This window comes from Zingiber officinale, chromosome 2A (genome assembly GCF_018446385.1).
Source record: "Zingiber officinale cultivar Zhangliang chromosome 2A, Zo_v1.1, whole genome shotgun sequence".
Lineage (NCBI taxonomy): Eukaryota > Viridiplantae > Streptophyta > Magnoliopsida > Zingiberales > Zingiberaceae > Zingiber > Zingiber officinale.
The window spans coordinates 106,174,850-106,198,879 of record NC_055988.1 but is presented as its reverse complement, the minus strand read 5'-3'; the positions used below and the strand labels follow the sequence as shown (position 1 = coordinate 106,198,879).

At 38.0% G+C, this 24,030-nt stretch overlaps 1 protein-coding gene and 1 long non-coding RNA gene across 17 annotated transcripts; one reads left to right on the top strand and one right to left on the bottom strand.

The window, feature by feature from the left end:
* Window positions 1-8,960: 8,960 nt before the first annotated feature.
* Window positions 8,961-12,943, top strand: LOC122041870 (PHD finger protein At1g33420-like). The gene is made up of 5 exons (XM_042601728.1): window positions 8,961-9,553; window positions 9,733-9,859; window positions 10,825-11,040; window positions 11,286-11,879; window positions 11,982-12,943. Exons 1-5 carry the CDS (start codon window positions 9,199-9,201, stop codon window positions 12,820-12,822), a joined length of 2,133 nt encoding a protein of 710 aa, XP_042457662.1. The 5' UTR covers window positions 8,961-9,198; the 3' UTR covers window positions 12,823-12,943.
* Window positions 11,204-23,445, bottom strand: LOC122041871. 16 transcript variants are annotated; one of them, XR_006129094.1, is made up of 8 exons: window positions 23,165-23,444; window positions 22,384-22,899; window positions 22,076-22,299; window positions 21,952-22,008; window positions 16,891-21,884; window positions 16,196-16,268; window positions 13,247-13,557; window positions 11,204-13,047 (listed from the first exon to the last, which is right to left on the bottom strand). It is a non-coding gene; the product is annotated as an uncharacterized LOC122041871 (long non-coding RNA). The 16 variants fall into 16 exon arrangements; XR_006129102.1 differs by having other exon boundaries at window positions 16,891-19,125; window positions 19,980-20,087; window positions 21,692-22,299; window positions 23,165-23,442; XR_006129107.1 differs by having other exon boundaries at window positions 16,891-17,855; window positions 19,980-20,087; window positions 21,692-22,299; window positions 23,165-23,440.
* Between the last annotated feature and the right edge of the window lie 585 nt (window positions 23,446-24,030).

Genomic DNA, 24,030 nt, shown 5'->3' with positions numbered 1-24,030 from the left:
GCATCTCGTCGCGTGTTCGTCGGTTGCATCTTGATGATATGCAGCGGAATACAAAGACAGAAACAACCAATGCTAACACCTAGGGTTTACTTGGTATCCACCTCAAGATGAGGTGACTAATCCAAGGATCCACATGACACGCTCACTTCACTATGAAAACCTTCTTCTCGGTCGCAGCCGAAGGTGGAGAAGCCTCGTACAACACTCACACACAACACAACACAAATATAACAAGAGGAAACAAAAATACAACGCAACACACTCCTCTTCTTGCTTACTTGTGCTTGTCGTCGCCTCTTGAACCTTGGAGAAACTCCCCAAGTGCCTTCAAGAACTGGCGTGAGTAGATCGGAGAAGCTCGCTGTGAATCGTTGAAGAATGGCACAAAAGATCGCAAGAGCTCTCCTGAGAAAAAGCTCCGCCTGGGCTTTATACAATAGCTCCAATCGATTGAATTCATCCCCAATCGATCGCCACGTCACATCCGGACAATCCTAGTCGTCCATCACCTGCATCCTACACAACGGTCGAATCCCAATCGATCGACCGATCGATTGGGAACATCTGGATCGATCGGTGGATTGATCCAGAAGCATTCTGTGCTTCTCGCGATCGCACGAGAATACCCCTGCCTAATCGATTGACCGATCGATTGGTAGCTCCCAATCGATCGCCCGATCGATTGGGAGAACTTCTGTGCTCGCGATTTCCTGACCCCAATCGATCGACTGATCGATTGGGTCATTCCAACAATCACGCACACTCCAATCGATCGGCTGATCGATTGGAGCCTGTTCAATCGATCACCCGATCGATTGAACACCCTGGACTTGACTCAAACTCAAGTCCAGCTTCCCAAACCTAACTCCCGGTCAATCGTGACCTATTAGGTTTGCACGCCTAGCATTTGGTTACTCCCGACCAACCTCGAACTAGCCTTCTAGCCTCCTTCATCAGCCTTGCGTCTCTCGAATATCTCCCCATCCTTCACGCTTTGCCTTCTGGAGCTTCCATCGGCCTCATCCTAGTTGTCAGGTTCTCCTCGCCAAGTCACACTAGGACTTACCTTGCCAAGACCACATGCTTGGACTTACAACCTTTGTCAAGATCACACTTGGACTTTCCAATTGTCTGGCTCCTCACCAGGACTTTTCTTTTGCCAAGATCACACTTTCCAATTGTCTGACTCCTCACCAGGACTTTTCTTTTGCCAAGATCACACTTGGACTTTCCAATTGCCTGACTCCTCACCAAGACTTTCCCTTTGCCTAGCTATACTAGGACTTTCCAATTGTCTGATCTCACTTATCAGGACTTTCATCACCAAGTCTGGTCAACACTGACCTACTTGGATTTTCACTCTTGTCAACCTTCCTGTTGGACTTACCTTTGCCTAATCTCCAATTAGGACTTTCCCAGTCAAGTCTCCTGTCAGCCTTGACCTACTTGACTTCTCTCTTGCCTAACCTCTAGTTAAGACTTTCCCAGATGCCTAAACTCTAGTTAGGACTTTTCCATTGCCTAAACTCCAATTAGGACTTACCCGTTCAAGTCTCCAGTCAACACTGACCCACTTGACTTGTCTTTTCATCAACCTGGTCACTCCCTTGACCAGCTCCACAATCGGACGATTGCTCTAGCAATCTCCATATATTGTCAAACGGATGATTGCCCTAGAAATCTCTATATATTATCAAACATCAAAACTCAAATCTCGACTCAAGCTTGACTCACTCAAGCTTAGTCAAACTGGTCAAACTTGACCTAGGGAAATTGCCCCAACACTATCTCGCTAGCTTAGCCTCCGAAGTCCCTTCGTGAAGCTCTAGGAACTTCTCCCAAAGCTCTTTGACGGATCATAGGTGTCGATCCAATTAACTTCTTGTGATGGTAATACAGTTAACAGATGGAATTCTGCTTTTCTATTTACCTCAAAATTGGCTTGCTCATTCTTGCTCCACAAGTGCTCTTCTTTTTCAGCTCCATGCTGATTTATGGGTGTTATAAAATCATATTTAATAGTAAATAATATATCAAAATCTATTTTAAAAAATGTCTCAATTTCCTTTTTTCATATTGTGAAATTCTCCTCAAACTTCAGTGGATGAATACTTCCTTCGGCAATCTCTTTATTGCTTCATTGGAGGTTACTCCTTCTAAGACGGTTGGACTCTAATACCACTTATAGGTCCTATGCGGTCGACTAGAGGAGGGTGAATATATAGCCCTGCAAGTTAGATTTAAAAATGATCTTTTGATTCTTCGTAACAAAAACAATATACGTTAGTTAATAAAAATAAGTGCATGAAAATGAAATAAGAGACTAGAGATTACTTGATTTGCTTGTTAGTCCAAGAACTATGTAAAAGCACTAAAAAGACTCTTTCTTTGACCAAAGCATCGGAGGCAGAGTTGCCTCTTACAGAAGTTAAAGCACGAACAGAAAATTGCAAAATTTGTAAGTTTAGATCGAGTGTATTGTACTAAACTTCGAACACTAGTGCTCTATTTATAGCCACTAGTCGAACTAGCCATTTGCTGACATGCAAGCTCTTGGGCGCCTGGACCCAGTCTAGGCGCTTAGACATGGTCTCCTTGATCCACTTTACAATGACTCTTTATCAAGGAAGTTATCATCGTTTGGGCACCTGGACCAGTCTGGGCGCTTAGAGTCTTGTTAACGTGGACTCCAGTCTAATCCTCGCTGCAATGGGCACCGGGACATTCAAGGCACCTGGACCCAGTCCGGACTAGATCTTTAAGTATCTCATTTTAGATGCTATGATCACTATGTGAAACTTCCTCAATCAAAATCTACGTGTCACGACCTCAATCATGACGACGACTATCCATGGGACTTAGAGTTCTAATACCAACTAATGTTAAGTGAGATAACAATTATTTTGTAAGTTATATTGATTTTGTTGGTTTAAACACAAACGTCAGAAATAATTTTTTAAAATATGTTGATTCAAAAAGCAAAATGTAAAAAAATAAATGATACTGTCAAAAAATATTATTAATATAAAAAACTTCTCCTAACGCCAACTACGTAAAACTATCCAAAATACTAAAAAAATCTAAAATTTACTAAAAATAATAAAAAAAAATCAACTAATACTCCTACATCATAATTTTATCATTACTCAATGTTCATGTGAAATCACTCAAATGATTCATTAAATTCCACTTTTGTCACCCAAAATTAATAAGGAATATGAGTTGTGCATTGTTGTTTTAGGTATCGTATAAGCAAATATTATTTTATAAAATACAGCATATTTTGAGTTGTAGCTAAATAAGTAATTTAAACAAGAGGAGAAAAAAAAACCTACTCTTTTTACTTGAAGACAAGATATTCTGCTTCATCGACATTTACCAAAATAAAAAATTTAAAATATAAATTATTTGGCCATCATTTACCCAGGTTCAATTTTCTTTTTCCATATCTTAATCATATGTACTAATAATTAATAATTATTTATGATTTATCTTTTTATATTAATTTAGAAATAAATTACTGAGGATGACGAATGAACCACCTTTTGTCATAGGAAGTAAGGTTCAACTAATTCGCTCATTCTAAACATTATGGCATAGGCATGATCATATGTCTCTCAGTCTAGTATTTTACTAATAAAATAGCTATGACAAGTATGGAATGAAGATGTTTGATTAAAATTTTAAAATATATAGACAATAAGTACGGCTAATTCTTGTGTAGGTTAGAAAATATGTAAAGTTGAAGATAAAGAGAAAATTTCATAAATTATTTATATTGGAATAAATTTATATATAGCAAATATTATAATATAATTTTTTTCAAACAATACACTATAGAAAAGAAAACATCTTAATTTATTATTATTATTATTATTATTATTATTAATTCAGTTATCTAATTGTTCAAACTGATTAATCTTGAAAGTGATTGATTTGATTCCATAGAAATTTTTCATTAGTCATCAAGATAAATCGAAAAATATTCATGAAAACTCATACAAATGACCAACATTCTTAGGACGACTTCTGACTAGAAGAAAAATCTTCTGTAGTACACTATAGTTAAAATTCAAACCTTATGTTTTTAGTTATCCATTAAAGGATCTAACTATTACTCCGAGGTAAAAAAAACGAAAACATCCTAGGCTAGCCCACATGTCTCATGTGTTAAAAAGATGATAATGTTTATACCAAGATGTTCGTCCTATGAAAGGGTGATAAATTATGATATCGAATGATACTCTAAATGGAAGAAACTTATTTCTTTAGAAAATGAAACATTGAGGGTTCAAACCTTGATTATGTATTACAATTCTACTACTTATTAATTCAGCTGTTAGTGGGGCTAGCCCACATATCTCATGTAATAAAAAGATGATTTGTTCATCGTAATATTTCTGTCAATTTATTTCTAGACTAATACAAAAAAAGTAAATCAGGAATCGATGCTAGTCCACATATCTCATGGTGACAAAAGATAAATACATTCGTCCCCAGCGCCCTTATCAACCTGTCCCAGAACCAACATAGAGGAGGTAAATCACGGACGACTACTAATCTTTGGAATAATGACTAATACATAAAGGAAACATTTATCTCGACTTTACCGAGATTCGAACTCCAGATCTTATAATAATAACACTTCATGCGTTAGTTATTAGACACATTCGAAGGGACAAGCCCACGTATCTCATGCTTGATCAATCTGTTGTCACATTTTCCATATTAATGGACAAATGACTTAACATTAAAAAGTAACTCTCTTGCTCATTTTGATATGCGCAAACAAACATAAGAAATGATGTTATGTTCCTCAAAATGTTTTCCTTTGAATGGTGTGCTCGGTGAGGAGAGGGTTTAGTTAAATTAAACTCTATTATATTGCCCAGAGGTGACGGCTAGAAACTTAGAAGAGGATCAGTCGAATATTTTAGATTATTTTAGAAATTATTTTTTAGTGTGCATACGTTATGTTTTAAATTTATGTGATAGAAAAAAAATAAACTCATTCTTTTTCAAGATTAGACGGCTAGGATTGAAAACGTGTCATGTTTAATAAGTTTTAAGATGTTAATGTTTTTTATGAGATAATTGAATCGAACATTGAAATAGTTGTTTACGTTTAACCTATTTTTTTTAAGTTTGATTATTTAAATTTTTTATATTTTAAATTTATTTGATGAGTTATTAGTATAAATTTTTTTATTAATTTTTATTTATTATGTATCATGCTAGAGAGTATATATATAATTTTTATATCATACACACCACAGATTTGGCATGGTGACGCAACATCAACTTTAAATTTTTAATCTCTCTCCCTTTGACTTTTTTATTCTTATTCTCTTCCTTTGCTTCCCTCTTTTCCCTAAAACGAAAGTACTAAACCCTCTCCGTTGCTCATTCGCTCTTTTCTTCCTTCGCTTCTAACCTTAGATACATGCCATCTTCTTCAACTCTCAGCACGCCGAGTGAGTTAGAATTTTTACTCACAACTATACTTAGCTTGCACCAAGTGAGTTAGGATTTCGCTCATAACTATACTGAGCTCGCGCCAAGTTCGGATTTTCACTCACAACTACATTTGTCATCTCCCTCCTCTCCTTTTTCTACTCATGTTTAAAAATGGCATAAAAAGTTGTTGCAAAAATATGTTGAGTGTTTGTCTTTTACTCATTATAATTTCTAAGAATCAACTATTTAAAAATCATTGAAAAAATACTTTGGTGCTTAATTTCGAAGAACATGATGGTGTTAGTTTTCAATAATTGCAACATTAGTGTTGGTCTTCAATATCCCATTGATTACACAAAACCAGCACCAACTTATAGCCAATAGATTTTTAGCACCAACTTATAGTCAATCATTGATTTTTAAAGATCGGTACTAATGTTGCAATTATTGAAAACCAACATTGTCATGCTCTTCGAAATCAAGCACCAAAGTGTTCTGCTAGTGGTTTTTAAATAGTTAATTCTTAGAAACTACAATGGGTAAAAGACAAAGAAAGAAAAACATCTTAAGTTTGTGTTGGTCTTTCAAAACCACCACATTGATACTGGTTTTAAAAGAAAACTAGCTGAATATTTGTGTCGGAACCTTAAAATCAATAATTGGAGTTCATAAGGTCGATATGGAATGACGATTCTGAAACAAGAGTAGAAAAAGGAGAGGAGGAAGATGACCAACTGTATAGTTGTGAGTGAAAACTCTAACTCACTTAGCATGAGTTGAGAGTTGAATAAGATGACTTATATCTAGGGTTGGAAACGGAGGAAAAGAGGAGCGGATGATTGACGAAGAGGGTTTAGGGCTTTTCATTTTAGGGAAGAGAGGAAAGCGAAGGAAGAGAACGAGAACAAATAAGCCCACGCGAAGGAAAAGAGAGATTAAAAATTTTAAGTTAACGCTGTGTCACTAGGCCACATCTGTTATTGCCTACAGTTGCCCATATAAGGGTGTGCAGGGTATCAAAATATATATATATATATATATATATATATATATATATATATATATATATATATATATAACTATCCCGCACACCTTACGTCATACACCTCACTTAACCGCAAACAAAAAAAGGGTGATGCACAGTCACACACAAAGGTAGATTCGCTACCTTAATTGTTAGAACCTTTACGTCTGCTAGAGGGGGGATGAATAGCGTCTTACCCAAATCGATCGTTTTTTCCTACACTTGTTAATTACGCGACGGAAAATACAAACAAACAAGTAGAAAGATAATATAAATACAAGACAAGAAATGCAAACCAAGCTATATGATCATTTAACATGGTTCGGAGATTAGGGCTCCTACTCCACAGCTGCCCGTAAGGTGGACGATCCCGATCCGTCGATGGATAACTCCCCGACAAACTCCGACTAGCTCACGTAGCTCCTTGTGGGTGGAGAAACCTCACCACAACTCTCACAATAACACTTGAGATGGGTGGAGAAACCTCACCACAATTCTCACAATAACACTTGAGACGCTAGGACACAGGTAGACTACTAATAAGTGTTAACCACCTCTATTTCGTCAACCTCATCCAAACTCCCAAGTCTTGGTTATATAGGCCACAGGTTGGAAAATCCCGCTTACCAGTCGACTGCCCTCTGTGGAAATTTGACCATTACAACCCAACGGCTCGATACCAACCCTCTGTTCGCTCCAAGTCGACTGTACCAGTTGACTGATGAAACCACCAGTCGACTGCTACAGTAATGCTACAGTACTGCTACAGTAATCCCTAATCCTAGGATTTAAACCCCAAGTACATTCACTCGGCACTCGTCCTTGCCCGACCAACCTAGACCTAGCTTTCTAGCCTCCTCCATCAATCTTGCGTTCCTCGGATGTCTCCCGATCCTTCACGTCTTACCTTCTGGAGCTTCCATCGGCCTTATCATTGTTGTCAGGTCTTCCTTTGCCAAGAGGTCGCGCCTCCGAGACTTCATCCATTGTCAAGTCACACTTGGACTTACGCTACCAAGACTACATGCTTGGATTTACACCGTCAAGACTCATCGTTGGACTTTCCTCCTTTGCCAAGATTACACTTGGACTTTCCTTGTTGTACCTGTATCCTGCACACTCACAATGGATATCAAATACAACAATAAACCTAATTTAAACCTTTGCCCAAACATCAAAACTTAGGGTACCCAAATTGCTCCAACATTGATGACCCCTTAATGATGATCCCATGGATATAGAGGGAGGTAAATATAAGTACACAAACGTCAGGCGTATGGTGAGATAAACCTTAGGTCGTCAGTTCCTGAGAATCGACCTTGGCCATTATGTAGAGATGTCATGCACCTACTGCCTGTGTTATGCCATGGGGAGCGATGCACAATCACATACAAGCACGCATTATACAGGAGTGAGTATTCGGTTAATTCAATCCATAAATTAGCTGAATTAACTGATAATCGATTTAATATTGATTAATCGAATTGAATCAAAATTTTACTAAAACCGAATTAACCGAATCAAATTAAAAATCGATTATTTCGGTTAACACCGAATTAATTAAATTTATTTTAAAAATAATAAAGAAATTTATACAAAATTAATACTGAATATATATATATATATATATAATTGTTAACCTATACACCCGTTCGGTTGAGTGACGCTGGTGACTCAGAGTGAATATGGATACCTAAATCACTCTCGGAAGCCCCGAGTGCCCACTCGAGAAACCTAAGAGTAATCCAGACATCCGGATTCACTCCTCATACATTGTTTATCAAATAAGTGTGTAGGGTATATATATATATATATATATAAACCTTTTTTTTAAGCATTAGTTGGGTGCCTTGAATTGAATTCATATGAGTGTGGGTGAATTTTCAGCAATCATAATTTATGAATTCATACGACACTTATAAAATATTTTTTAAAAATGAATAAATATGATTGCAATATGTCAATTATCAATTTATTATTCATAGTCTCTAATATAGAATTTACTCCAAAGCAGTTTTTCCAAGTATAAGAAAATAGCTTGTGAAAAAAAAATAATGGAAGAAAATTTGGCATGTTTTTTATGAGAACAGATCTTCTGGTCCGCAATTTGCGGACCAGGAGATGGTCCACTACATGTGGACCTTTGATTTGAATGAACCCCACTTATTTAAAGATGGGGTCCATTCAAATCAAAGGTCCAGATCAGTTGACCATCCCCTGGTCCGTAAATTGCGGACCAGGAGATCCCGCCCCGTTTTTTATTACAAAAAGAAGGTAATTATCAAGCTCACCACTTAACAATGTGAATCCGAATAAACAAATCCAATATGACTCATGATCCGATCCGAAAGGATATTTTGGTAACTTTAGTCTCTGATCAGATCTTGTCCCGAGACCCGAGGCGTTTGATTCCTTTTTATCCTCCTAATTCCTACGCCGCCTTATTTTTAGAATTTAAAAAATATATATATAAAAAAAAAGTTAGGGCAAGGAAAGGCAAGGCAAGGCGCGATCCATTGTCCCTCAATTCTCCCGCCCTCTTTTTCGGAAACCCTAACCCAACCATAGTTAGTCCTCTTCAATCTCCATCGTCCCCTCGTCTTCCCCTTTTTTTACAAGCCGCAGAGATCCGTAACCCTAACCCTCGATCTGCCCTCCCTTCGCCTTCCCCTTTCGTCTCCCTCGATCCCTATCCTCGACGGTCCCCGAACGCCGCCATGGTGGTAAACGATCGGCCTCAGAAAAGGGCCAAGCGCCGGGTCACGGCCACCCCCTTCGACTTCCTAACCTTCCCAGGCGACGTCGGCGCGGTGGGGCTCGACGGGCCGTTTCGGGAGAACATCCGGATCTTCCTTTCGCTCCACGGCCGGCCCTTGGCGGCGCTGCCGATCCTCGCGCCCTCAGCCGCCCCCTCCGTCGATCGGCCGCATCTGCTCACTTGGCGGGTGCCGTTCCGCGTCAGTAGCGCTGACGGCCGAGAAGGGACGCCGGCGCCAGACGTAGAGCTATACGTCTTGGAGGAAGACGTGCTCCAATCCAAGTCGATATACTGCGACCAATGCCGAGTAGTCGGTGAGTTGATCTTTCTCTCTTTTAAACTTTTTTTCAATTTTTTAATTTTATACTCTTAAAAAAAATCCGTAGTTCCCAATTCTAGATACAAATGATTGTATTAAAAAAAAAAGAATAATAAATTTTCGTATTTGATCTTTTGTACTTTTTGTCTGTGATGCTTATTGATGTTTTGGCAGGGTGGAGCGATCACCCAGTGTGTGGGAAGAGATACCATTTCATAATCCGAAATGACAAGAGTTCTTTGTCTGGTGCTGGTGTTGCCTGCACCCGCTGTGGGGCACTGCTGTCATACTCTAATTTAAGGTGGGGACTGCACTTAGACCTTCAATTTTATGCATGATAATGAAAGTTGAATGGCAATTGAGCTTTTAATGTAGCGTTATTAAGTTCAAGGGAAGTTGGGAGACGACAAGTCCAAACTTTTAGTCACTGGAAATTATACTCTAGGCGAAATTAGCAGTTCACAGTGTTTTCAAACCAAATCTAAACATTTCACGGGATGTGCATCCTTTAAGTAATGCATATATTTTTAACTGCTGTGTTTATCAGCTGTACTTGGCTTCATCAATGGCCAAGAGCACATTCTAATTTTGTTTCCCCAGATTGATTCAATTTATATTAAGTGTGCTGATATGGTTGAAACATTTGGTATTGATGTTAAAGATGGATTAATTTTCATGGGGAAATCATATTGTTGTCCCGTCTATTGTTTCTGGCTGTATAATGATTTCGTTGGCCATCTAGGCATGCTAATATTGCTTATCATTTTATACTTATTTTATACTTGGTGTTGCGTTACAAGAAGATTTCTCTGAATATCTGAAACATGAATCTAGATTTTGTGAAGGACAATTATGCGAGTGAGTACCATATCTTTTGTGGTTCAGTCTACATATCCCAGTGTATTCTTTTTAGCGGTGTACATGCTTAGCTAACAATGAACGTATTGATAAGAGTTAGAGCAACAAAAGCATATTGTCAATGGCTAGGCATGTTAGCCATACACTCATTGTCATATTAATAAAGTTAGATTTTCTGGAAATTTACTTGCGTGAGTGTGTTTTGTATACTGATGTAAATTGATGATGTTGATTGATGTTGTAGAAAAAAATTCTAATAAAAAAACTTTGGAGTGATAAATATTTTGAGGTTCATTTATGATTCTTTTACAATGATACTCTGCTACTTTGTACTTGATGCCTTTTGGTATTTCAGATGAAACATTTTAGTGATGTGGACTTGAATTCTTATATGAATTCATGTTACAGGTGTCTCTCATGCAGTTGTGAGATAACTTACGACAGCTATGAAAGCTGGGCATGCCTGCTGTTGCAGGATTATACGCACTTGCTGCATGGTATAGTGCATGCTAATGGATATGGCCATCTTCTCAGAGTAAACGGCAGGGAAGGAGGTTCTAAATATTTAACAGGGTTCAATATTATGAGCTTCTGGGATCGCCTATGCAAAATGCTCCACGTCAGGTTTGTTCAATCGTCCTATCTAAGTAGACTTTAGTGTTTCATTGTCAAAGAAAATCTTGGGATTTAATGCAATTTCATTAGTGTTTCATTGTAAAAGTAAACTAGTCGGTCGTGCATTAATGACACCTTAACAACGTACTCAATATGATTACATCTATAGCAGTTTTGATGTGGAAGATTGATTTATTACCTTGATTTATGTTACATGTATCTATCTGGATATGACCAAATTATTTCTCTAACAGGAAGGTGAGCGTCATGGATATATCCAAGAAACATGGGATGGACTACCGCCTCCTCCACGCTGTCACCGTTGGTCATCCTTGGTACGGGAATTGGGGGTATAAGTTTGGCACTGGCAGCTTTGCTCTGACTGCCGAGTCATATCAGAAGGCCGTCGACACCCTTTCCAGTCTGCAACTTTCTATCTTCCTTTCTGGCACTAGATTCCCCCGGACACAACTGCAGAACACTATTAGCTTGTATTGTAGCCTCTCGGACTGTCAACTATTGACCATCAGAGACCTTTTCTGCTATCTCATGCAGCTGCTACACTTTCCTCCTGCTGGACACAAATCTGCAGAAGTGGCTGCAGTTGGAGCTCTTTGTGCTTGGTCGAGGGATCAAGTGGACTTAGCTAAGGCAACTGTAATTAAGTTTCTTCGAGCTGTTGTGGGCCCTCAATGGGTGACTTGGCGTGCCCTTAGACGGGCCTCATGCCATGCCATCAAGCCACCTGAACTGCTTGACTATTGTCTCAAGGTTATTGTTGGAGAACAAGTCAGTAATGGATCGATAGTTGCTCGCTACAATCTGGATTCAAAGACAATTGAATACAGGTAATTTCAAATAAATCTTGTAGCTCTATCATATTGCAGTTGGCAGCGTGCTCCTTTCTGTTACATCTGAAATAAGTGGCATTGTGTCATTGTAAATTTCAGGCTTGAAGCAACAAATTCCCAGTTGACTGCCACTCCTTGTCTTCCCAGACTGTCTAGAGGGCAGCTCGTCCATGACCTTAGATTCTTGTATGACAGTTTGCTCAATCCAATTACCATGCAGCCGTACAGGCCTAAAACCGTGAGAGAAGCTGCTCTCAATTCTGCCTTTAAGCTTCTTGACTGCAAGCAACTTATAAGGCACTATGATGAGCCTGTGTTAAACCTGTTGCCGACAAATCCATTTGTCATGGCTCTATGGTGTCATGTTGAACTTGTTGACTATCCAGATGATTACATTGTCCTACCACCAGAACTCTTGGTGATGCCGGTGGAAGCCACCATTTTTGACCTAAAAAAGATGGTTACAAAAGCATTCCAAGAGACTTATTTGATATTCCAAAGGTTTAAAGTTGAGCAACTAGTCAATTATGAAGATGCTAGTGATGTGACCCCAATCAAGACTCTGTTCGGCTCACGTGGGATGGTTCAGATCAGAGGAAGATGCGATGGCAACAACCAAAACCTTGGGCAATACCGAAAGGAACGAGGGTTGGACAACTGGATTGTTGATTGTTCTTGTGGCGCCAAGGATGATGATGGAGAGAGGATGATGGCCTGTGATGTCTGCGGAGTCTGGCATCACACCAGGTGTGCTGGAATTGACGATTCAGAGGATCCGCCTGCAAGATTTGTTTGTGAAAAATGTACAAGCATTTGCAAACGCAGAGGCAAAGCATCAGGGGGGCTTGAAAATGGTAATCCTATTGGACGATGCCAGGATGAAATAAGGTCCTCTTTTGCAAGAGCTGGTAGCTTCGAATGCCTGACAACCGTTGGCTAATTAACTTTGTGTTTGTATAGTTTTGAGACGTATGTATGTAGATCATGCAAGCTGGTGTGTGAACTCTGGCCTTTTTTGTAGTAAATTTTCAATGCATGCAAGTCTGTTTAATTTTGCATTCTGGCACCTGGCAATAATGGATTGAGTTTCTGTGAACTCACAAGGCTTTACTAGTCCACCTGCATCCTCAGAGTAACATTGAGTTCTAACTTGGCATCAGAAACTCTGCAGTTCAAAGAATGAACAAATGAATCTAACCTTAAAAAATAATAATAATAATAAAGGAAATGGAACGAATCTGCAAGCATTCCCGTCATGTGTCAACTGTGGAGAAAAATTTGTTATGCATCCAGCATAGTTCTACCACATTTTAACATGCCTATTTGCATTGCAACTGAAATGAATCAGCATACATTCCCGTCACCTGTAATTGTGGAAAAGCATTTGCATGTTATTCATCCATAACAGTTCCAAGTATCACATTCTGATATGCCTTTTGGCATCGCTGCCTCATACATACATCCCGTTTGCCTTACCATATTCTCCTCCTTTGCAGTTTTAGCTGAAAAAAGAATAGTATAATAGTAACTCTTCAGATTCCTCTAAATAATAATAGTAATAAACTCTTCCATCTTTAGCTGCAAAAAGAATGATCAAAAGAAAGGTTCTTCGTGATCTTGAGGATAAAGATGCTTGTTCCACATAGGAAACTTCATAATCTTGGCTATGAGATGCCTGTTCCACAAGGAGGAAAATGAAAATTATTGCGAATCCTAAATCTTTGCATACAAGTGCACTGAAATAACAACAAAGGCAACTGAAAATGAATCTGCAAGCATTCCCATTTCGTGTAAACTGCGGAGAAAAGTGTGTTATGCATCCATAGTAGTTCTAAGTATCCCATTCTGACATGCCTTACTTTTTGCATCACTTCCTCTTCTCTTTTACTCTACCATATTCACCTTTGCAGCTTAACTCTTCAGATTCCTCTAAATAATTGTAATAAACTCTACTCTTCAGATTCCTCTAAATAATTGTAATAAACTCTTTCAGCTTTGGCCAAAGTTTTGACATACATCCTTGGAACCATTTATATTCAGTGTCTTTGATACTCAGTAAAATCTTCTCATCCAGAACTCAAATGTTGCAGAAACTAGAAACTAGAAACATTTCCAGCTTTAGTTTGCATTGCTGCAACAAACTGCTGAAGTTGTGAATGGGCTACTGTTCTTCCTAACTGGTAATCTTTGATGTAAAACATTGATCTTTTAAGAACCAGTTAACTTAGGAGGAAAATGTGGAAGAGAGGATGCGAGGGGGAGAGAAGAAAATGGAATCAAGCTTTTGCCTTGATTTCAGGTGGATGAATTATGGGGAAAAAATTGAGCCTGTGGAAAGAAATTTTGGATCCTTTCCTCCTAAGTATGATGTGGGCAAATGGCAGATGGGTAATTTTAGCGTTTTGACTCTCATGCCTTTCAGCAGAAAGTGCTTCTGTCCTCTGGGATAAACAAATCCTAAGGATGGGTTTTACTTGGAAGGAAAGATAGTAGAAAAAAAGGGGATGAATGAAATGGCATAAAAATGTATACAAAGTGACGGATCTCCATGTGCACTTTTGTGAACCATTTTCTCTCCTTCCCTTTCCTAACTCTCCATCCAAGTAAACCCAACATAAGTTTTAACATTTCTCTAGCATAAAAAATGTGTGCTCTCTGATTTTCCAATCTACCGCTTTGAGAAAATCTGAGATAATTTTATTCTCAATTCCATCACCCATTCTGGAGATTCATTACTAGAGGTTCCACCCATTTAACCACTATTCAAAGTTGACACCCTGGCGGCCGGTGGAAAACTTCCGTAATGTCAGGCCGGTCGTCCCAAGATCGGTGTTAGCAGGTTCAACTATTCAAAGCTAACACTCCAAGAAAAAACTAATAATTTCCTAAGACCTTTGTTTCCTTTTGCCCAAAATGACACCTTATTATCGACCTGAATCCTGAAGTAACGTTTAAAATATCATTGAATGCAAAAGTTTCAGTTTCCAAGTAAAAAAAATCCAATTTCATCATGCCGTGTCAATAATCAAAATGCTTTAAAGAGTCCTGAAATCAACTCAAAATCAAAATGAACTTTCATCTTATAGTATCTTTCCACTTAGTTTGTTTAGTTCCAAATATATCCTATAGCAATTAGAAAGCTGATTGAATTAAAATTTTAGAGCAATAAATTACAATATATATCAAATAATCAAATATCAACAAATGATTATACCTTCCTAATATGCAATGGCTATCAGATGCAAGCATTGGTTCTTCTAACACCCTAATAAGATTAGTGACTCATTAAACAATGCTACTAGGATGTTTGGTATTGAAATTGATTTTTTCATATATCCATAAATATAGGAGTTAGATATGAACTAGAATAACAAGAGTTGGAATATGTTCCCGTATCAAATATATAGGATATGGAAGCATCTTAATTTCTCCAACTTGAAAGCATTGCACCTTTTTTACTTCTATTGCTCTGGTTGGTATAAGATATGGAAGCATTTACTATTTATCTCCCCTCCATGATTGGCAGATGAATTGAAAGGAAGAGTCATAGGAAGCAAATATTCCTATCTCAATCGGTTCTAAACAATACCAACTACTAACACATGGTAGCACTATTAGCATGAATATTAATGACATTTATCGATGCCAACCCAATATTGATATTGGTCAATATTGGAATTATACATTTAAGTTGTGAAACTATGATATGAAGTTGCCATTGCTTTCTTAGTTGAATCATAGATAAGAGTTTCTTATTGTAACTTTTGCTTAATTTAAGTGGAAAGATAGGTAGAACAGGGAGAATGGGAATAAAATTTACTTGGGAGAATGGACTAAAATGGACTTGCATCGTGTTCATCCATTGTATCATCAATCACTCTGACACAATCCACCAACTTTTTTGCCCATTCATTCAAGTAAACAACCAAGGGTTTGTCTTCCAAGAAATTTTCAAATACATTTACAATTAAATTACCGACATTGTTGATGCACATAATGAGTTTAAGTATATAGTTCCCATGAATTTGTTGAAACTCATCAAGGAATTTGTATAAAGTTGCATGACTAAAACTAGCAATTGATTGACAGACAACCATAGAATCTACACCATATTCCATTATTAATTGCCAACAAAAGTCGTGTAGTTTATCCTTCAGAATGAATTGTGCTAATCTATTGCTTCAAAATATTTACACATTTGGCACTACTAGCAGAATTTCATCAGTAAAAACAGCAGCAAAACAATATGCATTAGCAGAGTACAATTCACAATAAATACAATTCACCAGAATCAAAGTGAAGAGAAAAAGTACCTCATAATTTCAGTAGGGATCTTTATCTGTAAAAGGGTGTTATTTCCATCATGGTACAATGTGAAGGCAGCAGCTGTATACAAGTTTAGATGATCTAGTGAGATGTTGATATAAAAAAATTAATTTCCAGGAACAAAATGAAGAATTCATGCAAGTTCCTTAATTAGTCACAACTCACAAGTAGATCATCTTATAAAAGAGACAAACAAGAAGAAAAACTTAGATTAAGGATGGCATTTATAGGGAGATTGTTAAATGCTTGGAACAGTTAAAAAGGAACTAAATGTAACATAATTTGATAAGGGCAGAGAAAAACTATCTACTTAGCAGTGAAACTTGAGATTTGAAAACACAGGCTCCAAAAGATGCACAAGATTAGGTGGTCATATACTAACTTTCTAAGTACTAACGATCACAATGAAAAGGTATCCAAAAACTACCAGTAGCATACAACTATGAAAAGTATTAGAGGAAGCAATTTAATAAGTATGCATTTGCATCTTATAACCAAATTTCACAAAAAATAAAGAATAACGACTATGAAAGTTATCCAAATTAATATAAAAAAAGTTTATTCTTATAAAACAGATTCTAGTACATGAATTCAAGGAGACTGATACTACCATAACCAAGGATAAACTTCTAAATGGAATCATAAATAACTTCATTTAAAAATAATTAGACTATGATCATACTCTTCTTATGTTTCCTTCTATATTCTAGATCTTTCGGTTGGATCGGTTGGACCGGCTAGAAGGAGTGAATAGCCTGCAAATTGAAATTACAACTTTTCTTGCTACTTACTTAGCAAGGACACACTAATTAATTAAAAACAACAATAACATAGATTAAAATAAGAGGCAGAAGTTTACTTGGTTATAACCTGGGTGGTTGTTAATCCAAAACTTTGGAATGCATTATCAAGCTCCTTCTTCGACAAAGTCGGAGGCGGAGTAGCCCCTTACAACAGTTGAAAGCACAAAACCAATTACAAAATTGAATACAGAGTGTTTTGCATTACAACTGGCTTTAGGGCTCTATTTATAGTCCATTGATCAAAAGTGACCGTTGCTGACGTGGCACTTCGGAGGCGCCTCGAATGCTTGGAGGCGCCTCCAACTGGATAAACTTTATCCTTATTGTTGCCAATGTTCAATTGTTCTGGCATGTTGGAGGCACTTTGGTTAGGCTGAGCTGAATTCCACGACTTATCCCTTCGGCAACGGCTCCAACTCTTTGGAGGTGCCTCAGTTCATCGGAGGCGCCTCGAGTCCCGTGCGACAACAACTTCTTTATCCATTTGAGGCGCCTTAAGCAATCTAAGGCACCTCGAGTCTTCAAGTCATCAGGGTGACTCCGTTCAATCGGAGATGTCTCGAATGGTCAACTTTCGAGGTGACCATTTTCTGACTCCACTCCCTTAGGTGATGGTCTGACCATCCAGAATTGAGCTCACCCGAACCCAACTCCGACTTTCTCCTCGAGTAGTTTTCCTCATGGCTACTCATCCCTCGGATACGCCTCGCGCATCCTTCTCGCTCCACTGGTGTACTCTTCCACAACTTTTCGTCCCTCGGATGCACCGAGCTCATCGACTCTCTTCTCGTGTCATCCTTCTCACTCGCTGGGTCTTCCATTTGATTTCTTTGTTCCTAAGTTCCTAAGTATTAGAGGAAGCAATTTAATAAGTATGCATTTGCATCTTATAACCAAATTTCACAAAAAATAAAGAATAACGACTATGAAAGTTATCCAAATTAATATAAAAAAAGTTTATTCTTATAAAACAGATTCTAGTACATGAATTCAAGGAGACTGATACTACCATAACCAAGGATAAACTTCTAAATGGAATCATAAATAGCTTCATTTAAAAATAATTAGACTATGATCATACTCTTCTTATGTTTCCTTCTATATTCTAGATCTTTCGGTTGGATCGGTTGGACCGGCTAGAGGGGTGAATAGCCTGCAAATTGAAATTACAACTTTTCTTGCTACTTATTTAGCAAGGACACACTAATTAATTAAAAACAACAATAACATAGATTAAAATAAGAGGCAGAAGTTTACTTGATTATAACCTGGGTGGTTATTAATCCAAAACTTTGGAATGCATTATCAAGCTCCTTCTTCTACAAAGTCGGAGGCGGAGTAGCCCCTTACAACATTTGAAAGCGCAAAACCAATTACAAAATTGAATACAGAGTGTTTTGCATTAGAACTGGCTTTAGGGCTCTATTTATAATCCATTGATCAAAAGTGACCGTTGCTGATGTGGCACTTCGGAGGCGCCTCGAATGCTTGGAGGCGCCTCCAACTGGATAAACTTTATCCTTATTGCTGCCAACGTTCAACTGTTCTGGCATGTTGGAGGCACTTTGGTTAGGCTGAGCTAAAGTCCACGGCTTATCCCTTCGGCAACGGCTCCAACTCTTTGGAGGTGCCTCGGTTCATTGGAGGCGCCTCGAGTCCCGTGCGACAACAACTTCTTTAGCCATTCGAGGCACCTCAAGCAATCTTGAACCGAGGCGCCTCGAGTCCCGTGCGACAACAACTTCTTTAGCCATTCGAGGCGCCTCAAGCAATCTAAGGCACCTCGAGTCCTCAAGTCATCAGGGTGACTCCGTTCAATCGGAGATGCCTCGAATGGTCAACTTTCGAGGTGACCATTTTCTGACTCCACTCCCTTAGGTGATGGTCTGACCATCCAGAATTGAGCTCACTCGAACCCAACTCCGACCTTCTCCTCGAGTAGTTTTCCTCATGGCTACTCATCCCTCAGATACGCCTCGCGCGTCCTTCTCGCTCCACTAGTGTACTCTTCCACAACTTTTCGTCCCTCGGATGCACCAAACTCGTCGACTCTCTTCTCGTGTCATCCTTCTCACTCGCTGCGTCTTCCATTCGATTTCTTTGTTCCTAAGTTCCTGCACACTTAGACATAAGACATCAAACACACATGGCCTAACTTAACTTGGTTGATCAACATCAAAACTAACCCGGGATACTTACACTTTCATATATCGTGCCTGATCTTATAGAATAAGATTTGCTAGTTTTATAAAGCTCAATCAGCAAATAACTTCTAGAAGTCATAAGAGAGAAAAAAGGACAAAAAGGCAGGTGAAATATAAGCAGCATATTTTTTTCAAGATAAACAGAGAAAAGAAAGCAATTTACTTTTCTTCTTTTGATAACATGGCAGCAGATGAGTTTGGATGACTTTGTCACTAATTCTCACACCCAACTCTATTCTGCTGGTCTAGGTAGAGTAACCTGATGACCACATCTTATTTCCTCTCTTCAAAGTGGTGAGTTTATGAAAATATTTATTTCATTCAATTACCTAAAACTCAAGTGACTTGCCAAAATTGCCACAAGGTTCTCACTTTGCATGACGTTAAAGAACAAGAAATAAGCACCCATACATGCTTGTTTAATAGTAAAAGTCATTCCCATTGTTAGTAAGAAAAAACATATTGATGCAACACCAAAATCAATTCAAGCTTTCTTTTGAATCATTAAAGAAACCCTAGAAATCAAATTCCAAAATCAAAATTTAAGTCAATTCCTTATGAATCATCTAAAACTTTTCAAAACTTTGACTCCTTGTTTGCATTACATATAGATTGGTTTAGTTATCTTGGACTTTTTTCACAATAGATCAGACCATTAACTTTGCATTACTTGTCTCAATTGTAGAAGAAAAAGAAAGTTCAGGTGAAAATATTCCTATATAACTTATTCAACCTTGAAAAAAAAAAAACATTCTAGTCCCTACCTACAATGTGCAATAAGTTATGTGAGTGCTTCTGAAAGGGAGGACTATACTCCATCTCAGCATTCCTATTTCACCTCCATTACCCACTAACACTGTAAATGCCAAGCTCTAGCAAGAGAAGATGTCAAAATCAAATCAATTTTCCCTCAATCCCACTAAAAGGAAAGCATATAAAATATTTCATCAGGTACCTCAGATAGGGAAAGGAATGCTCAAGAGAACAAACAAAAACACATCTGTAGAAAATAAAAATGTCACAGCAATTTTGATATTGCACACCATTGGAGTGAAATTTCTTTTGGGAAGGTAAAGTAGAATGTCATGGCTGTCTCTATAATTTTCGTTACCTCCATCTCATTTGAAAATTGCAATTGTTAAACCAACAGAAGAAGTAATTCAGAATGTTTCTTAACTTTGCATGTATTGAACAAAAGGAGATGATGAGTTATCTGTACCCGAGAGCTTTCAGTATTTAAGATCGTTTTTACAAAAGAATGAAGGGATTAAGAAATGTCTTACCTAGAATACAAGCAGGATGATTAAAATGAAGGAGAGATATTCTTTCTAATCGTAAAACATCTCTAAAACTTAAAGGGCAATTCTACAAAATGACAGTTAGATATGCTATGTTATATATAGTTGAATGTTTGACTATGACTCGAGCATACAAGCAGAAGATGAGTCGCAAAGATAAGGATATTAAGGGAGATGTGCGGACATATGATGGAGAGGATAAGAAATGAAAACATTATAGAAAGTCAAGATTGCACCTATTGAGGAAAAACACCGAGAAACATATTTAAGATGATGCAGATATGCACTTAAACGACCAATAAATGATCTAATTAAGCGATGTGAAATTATGATAAATATGCAGATTAAGGGAGGAAGTGGAAGACCAAAGAAGACCTGATTAACAATGATAAAAATAGTATTAAATTTATTTAAATATAGATAATTATATAATAAGGGATAGAGCCCAATGACATAGAAGGATCCATATAGTCGACCTCACCTAATAATATATGACTTGATTGTTGTTATTGTTGTTGTTGTTGTTGCATGTCCTGAATATGCAGACAATATTGAAGTATCTAATGTTAGTGATACCAAAGTGGTATCAACTATTGAATAAATGAACTTGAAAAATGTCTCTAGTGTCTCCATTTGAGGCATAGAGAGCCCGTATCCATTTGAGGCTTGTACATATGGGTAATGGGACCCTTTAAGAGTCACAAACAACTCAGCATGACTATCATTATCGGTGTGTGTACCAACTATTTAGGGTTTTCTATATGAATCTTATCCGGTCCCTACCATTGAGCTCAATGAAATGCTATATCACTAGTCATTCTTAAATCAATTAACACATTTTTTATTAAGCTATTTTTTTTTGTTCTCCCTCTACCCCTTCCAATTTCCACTCTAATCAATTCAATATTTCTACCTATAGAATCTTTTTTTATCACCTTTGAACATGTTCTTATATCTTTTATTTTATCCTATCCAGTAATGTAACCGTCTTAACATTCCCATCTCTATTAAATTAATTTTAATACATGTTTCCTAACAATCACACAAATAAATGTGCAACTAAAAGTGATTTAGAAGATCTAAATATTACTAGCCATATAAGTTTCAATAGAGGCACACCCAATTATTTAGGACCAACATGATTGGAAGATGAAGATGAGATATATAAGTCAATTTACCTAACAGAAATCATAAAATAAAGTCAACATTTCACGACCAATGAGAAATATAGCTTCAGCATCACAGGGTTTGTTAGTTCTGGAGTAAATTCTTCAATGAGAAGATCTGGAAAAGTTTGGTTGGTTCCCCATATTGGACAATGTTAGCTTGCGGACTAAGGATGAACATTGATAGCTGTCAATCCTTTGATGCCTAAATCAGAAAAACATGTTAAGGTGGATCAAAAAGTCGAGTTGATGAGGGCTTCAGTAGAGCATACCTTTGATCACTGTTACATTTGTTTCTTGGGACAGTTTTTTTCCAATCTAAAGAAACCCTAGAAATCAAAAAGTCGAGTTGATGAGGGCAGGGCTTCAGTAGAGCATACCTTTGATCACTGTTACCTTTGTTTCTTGGGACAAAGTCCCCCCCCCCCCTCTTCCCTTTTTCTATGTTTCATATTCTTCCCAGAGTAGGAAGTGATTGCCATCCTCGGTGCATGCTTGACAAGCAGATCGCGTGTGGTTGGGAGAGTCAAGGTGTTTACTCTGTGGTTAACATTTACACATTTTCTTTATGACGCTCACCTCGACCTTTCTCAGATAAGGCATCACAATTCAATCGCAGTCTGTAAACAGAAGAAACATTTTGCAATCTAAAGTAACCCTAGAAATCAAAAAGTCAAGTTGATGAGGGCTTCAGTAGAGCATACCTTTGATCACTGTTACCTTTGTTTCTTGGGACAAAGTTTTTTTTTCCCCCTTTCCCATGTTTCATATTCTTCCCAGAGTAGGAAGTGATTGCCATCCTTGATGCATACTTGACAAGCAGATAGCGTGTGGTTGGGAGAGTCAAGGTGTTTACTCTGTGGTTAACATTTACACGTTTTCTTTATGACGCTCACCTCGACCTTCCTCAGATAAGGCATCACAATTCAATCGCAGTCAGTAAACATAAGTAACATTTTGCAAGCTAAAGAAACCCTAGAAATCAAATTCCAGGAGATTCTCTGACCGAAAGAAGAGGGTTACTGACCTTAAATCCACCATTATTCTCATCTAAAATCATACAGCAGATGAAATAATTTCACCCATCTATCCGAACAATTATATTGATCACTTACATTCTTCTCTTGAAAGACACGGCTGATGTTTAGAATCTATCCTGAACCAGAAATAGACAGAATTGAAAGGAAAACTTGCTCTACAATTCGAAGTTTAACTGACACCTGAAAGAATTAAAGAAACAATGTATATCCATCAAAACTGCCGATCACAAGGGAGAAAACAGATCACCAAGAATCCCTAACACCAAGAACCATCACCTCAGAAACAAATCCCTAAAACACTACAACAAAGAAGACAATAAAAGAGCAACTTTCCCACCCACAGGCAACCATTAACTAAGATCCCCAAGAGCTCAAGTTCAACATTACCGAGTAAACAAAGAACAACAAGAGAAGATAATCAGTGGAGAAGAACCTAAGAAAGGACCTTCTGATAGCGAGAAGAGATCAGCGCGCGAGGATTACTTGCAGGTGAACCCAATAGCAGGGGAATCGGCTGAGCAAAGGGTAGCTTGGCGATGCAGATGAAGAAGAGAGTTGATGCGCCTGCTCTACCCTAAGCGCAGTGAACGTTCGCCGGAGGGAAGAGAGGCTGCCGAAGGTTACGAATTCCCCTAACGAGACTTCGATTTTAGGCCCCAAGAAAAACAGCGGTAGCAACATACCTAAAACTACCTATAAGCCTTTATCGCGTCTTTACATTTTTAGTTGAGGAAAAAACAAGAGAGAAGAAATTAAATCAGGAGAAATAAGAAAAAAAAAAAAAGGGGAATATTATAAATTTCTTTTTTTTATTGTTTATAATGGTAATAAAAAAATAGTTTTTTTATTTATCCCCAATTTATCCTCCGCCAACCCTACAAAGCAATGGAACACACCGTAATATGACTACGTTTAGTTGGGTGTAATGTAATCTTGCTTATAATGTAATCAAATTTATAATGTAATGTAATATAATTTTGATTACATTACTACGTTTGGTAATGTAATGTATGTAATCTTTGATTACAAGGATGATTACATTATTTTGTTTGGTGTCCATTATTTTTTATAAAGAATATAATTCGTATTATTATAAAATGACAAAGATATTCTGCGACCTCTACCGATGGCCGCCGCACCTCTGCCGGAGCTTCCGGCAACCAACGGTAGTCGTCGTTGGCCTCCTCCGTCGGCAGCCGCCACCAGCAACCGGCGACGGCGACGATCGCCGACGGCAACCGACGGTGGTCGCCAGCAACGATCGCCGACGACAGCGGCGGGAGGCCGGCGACAACCGGCGGTAGTCGCCGA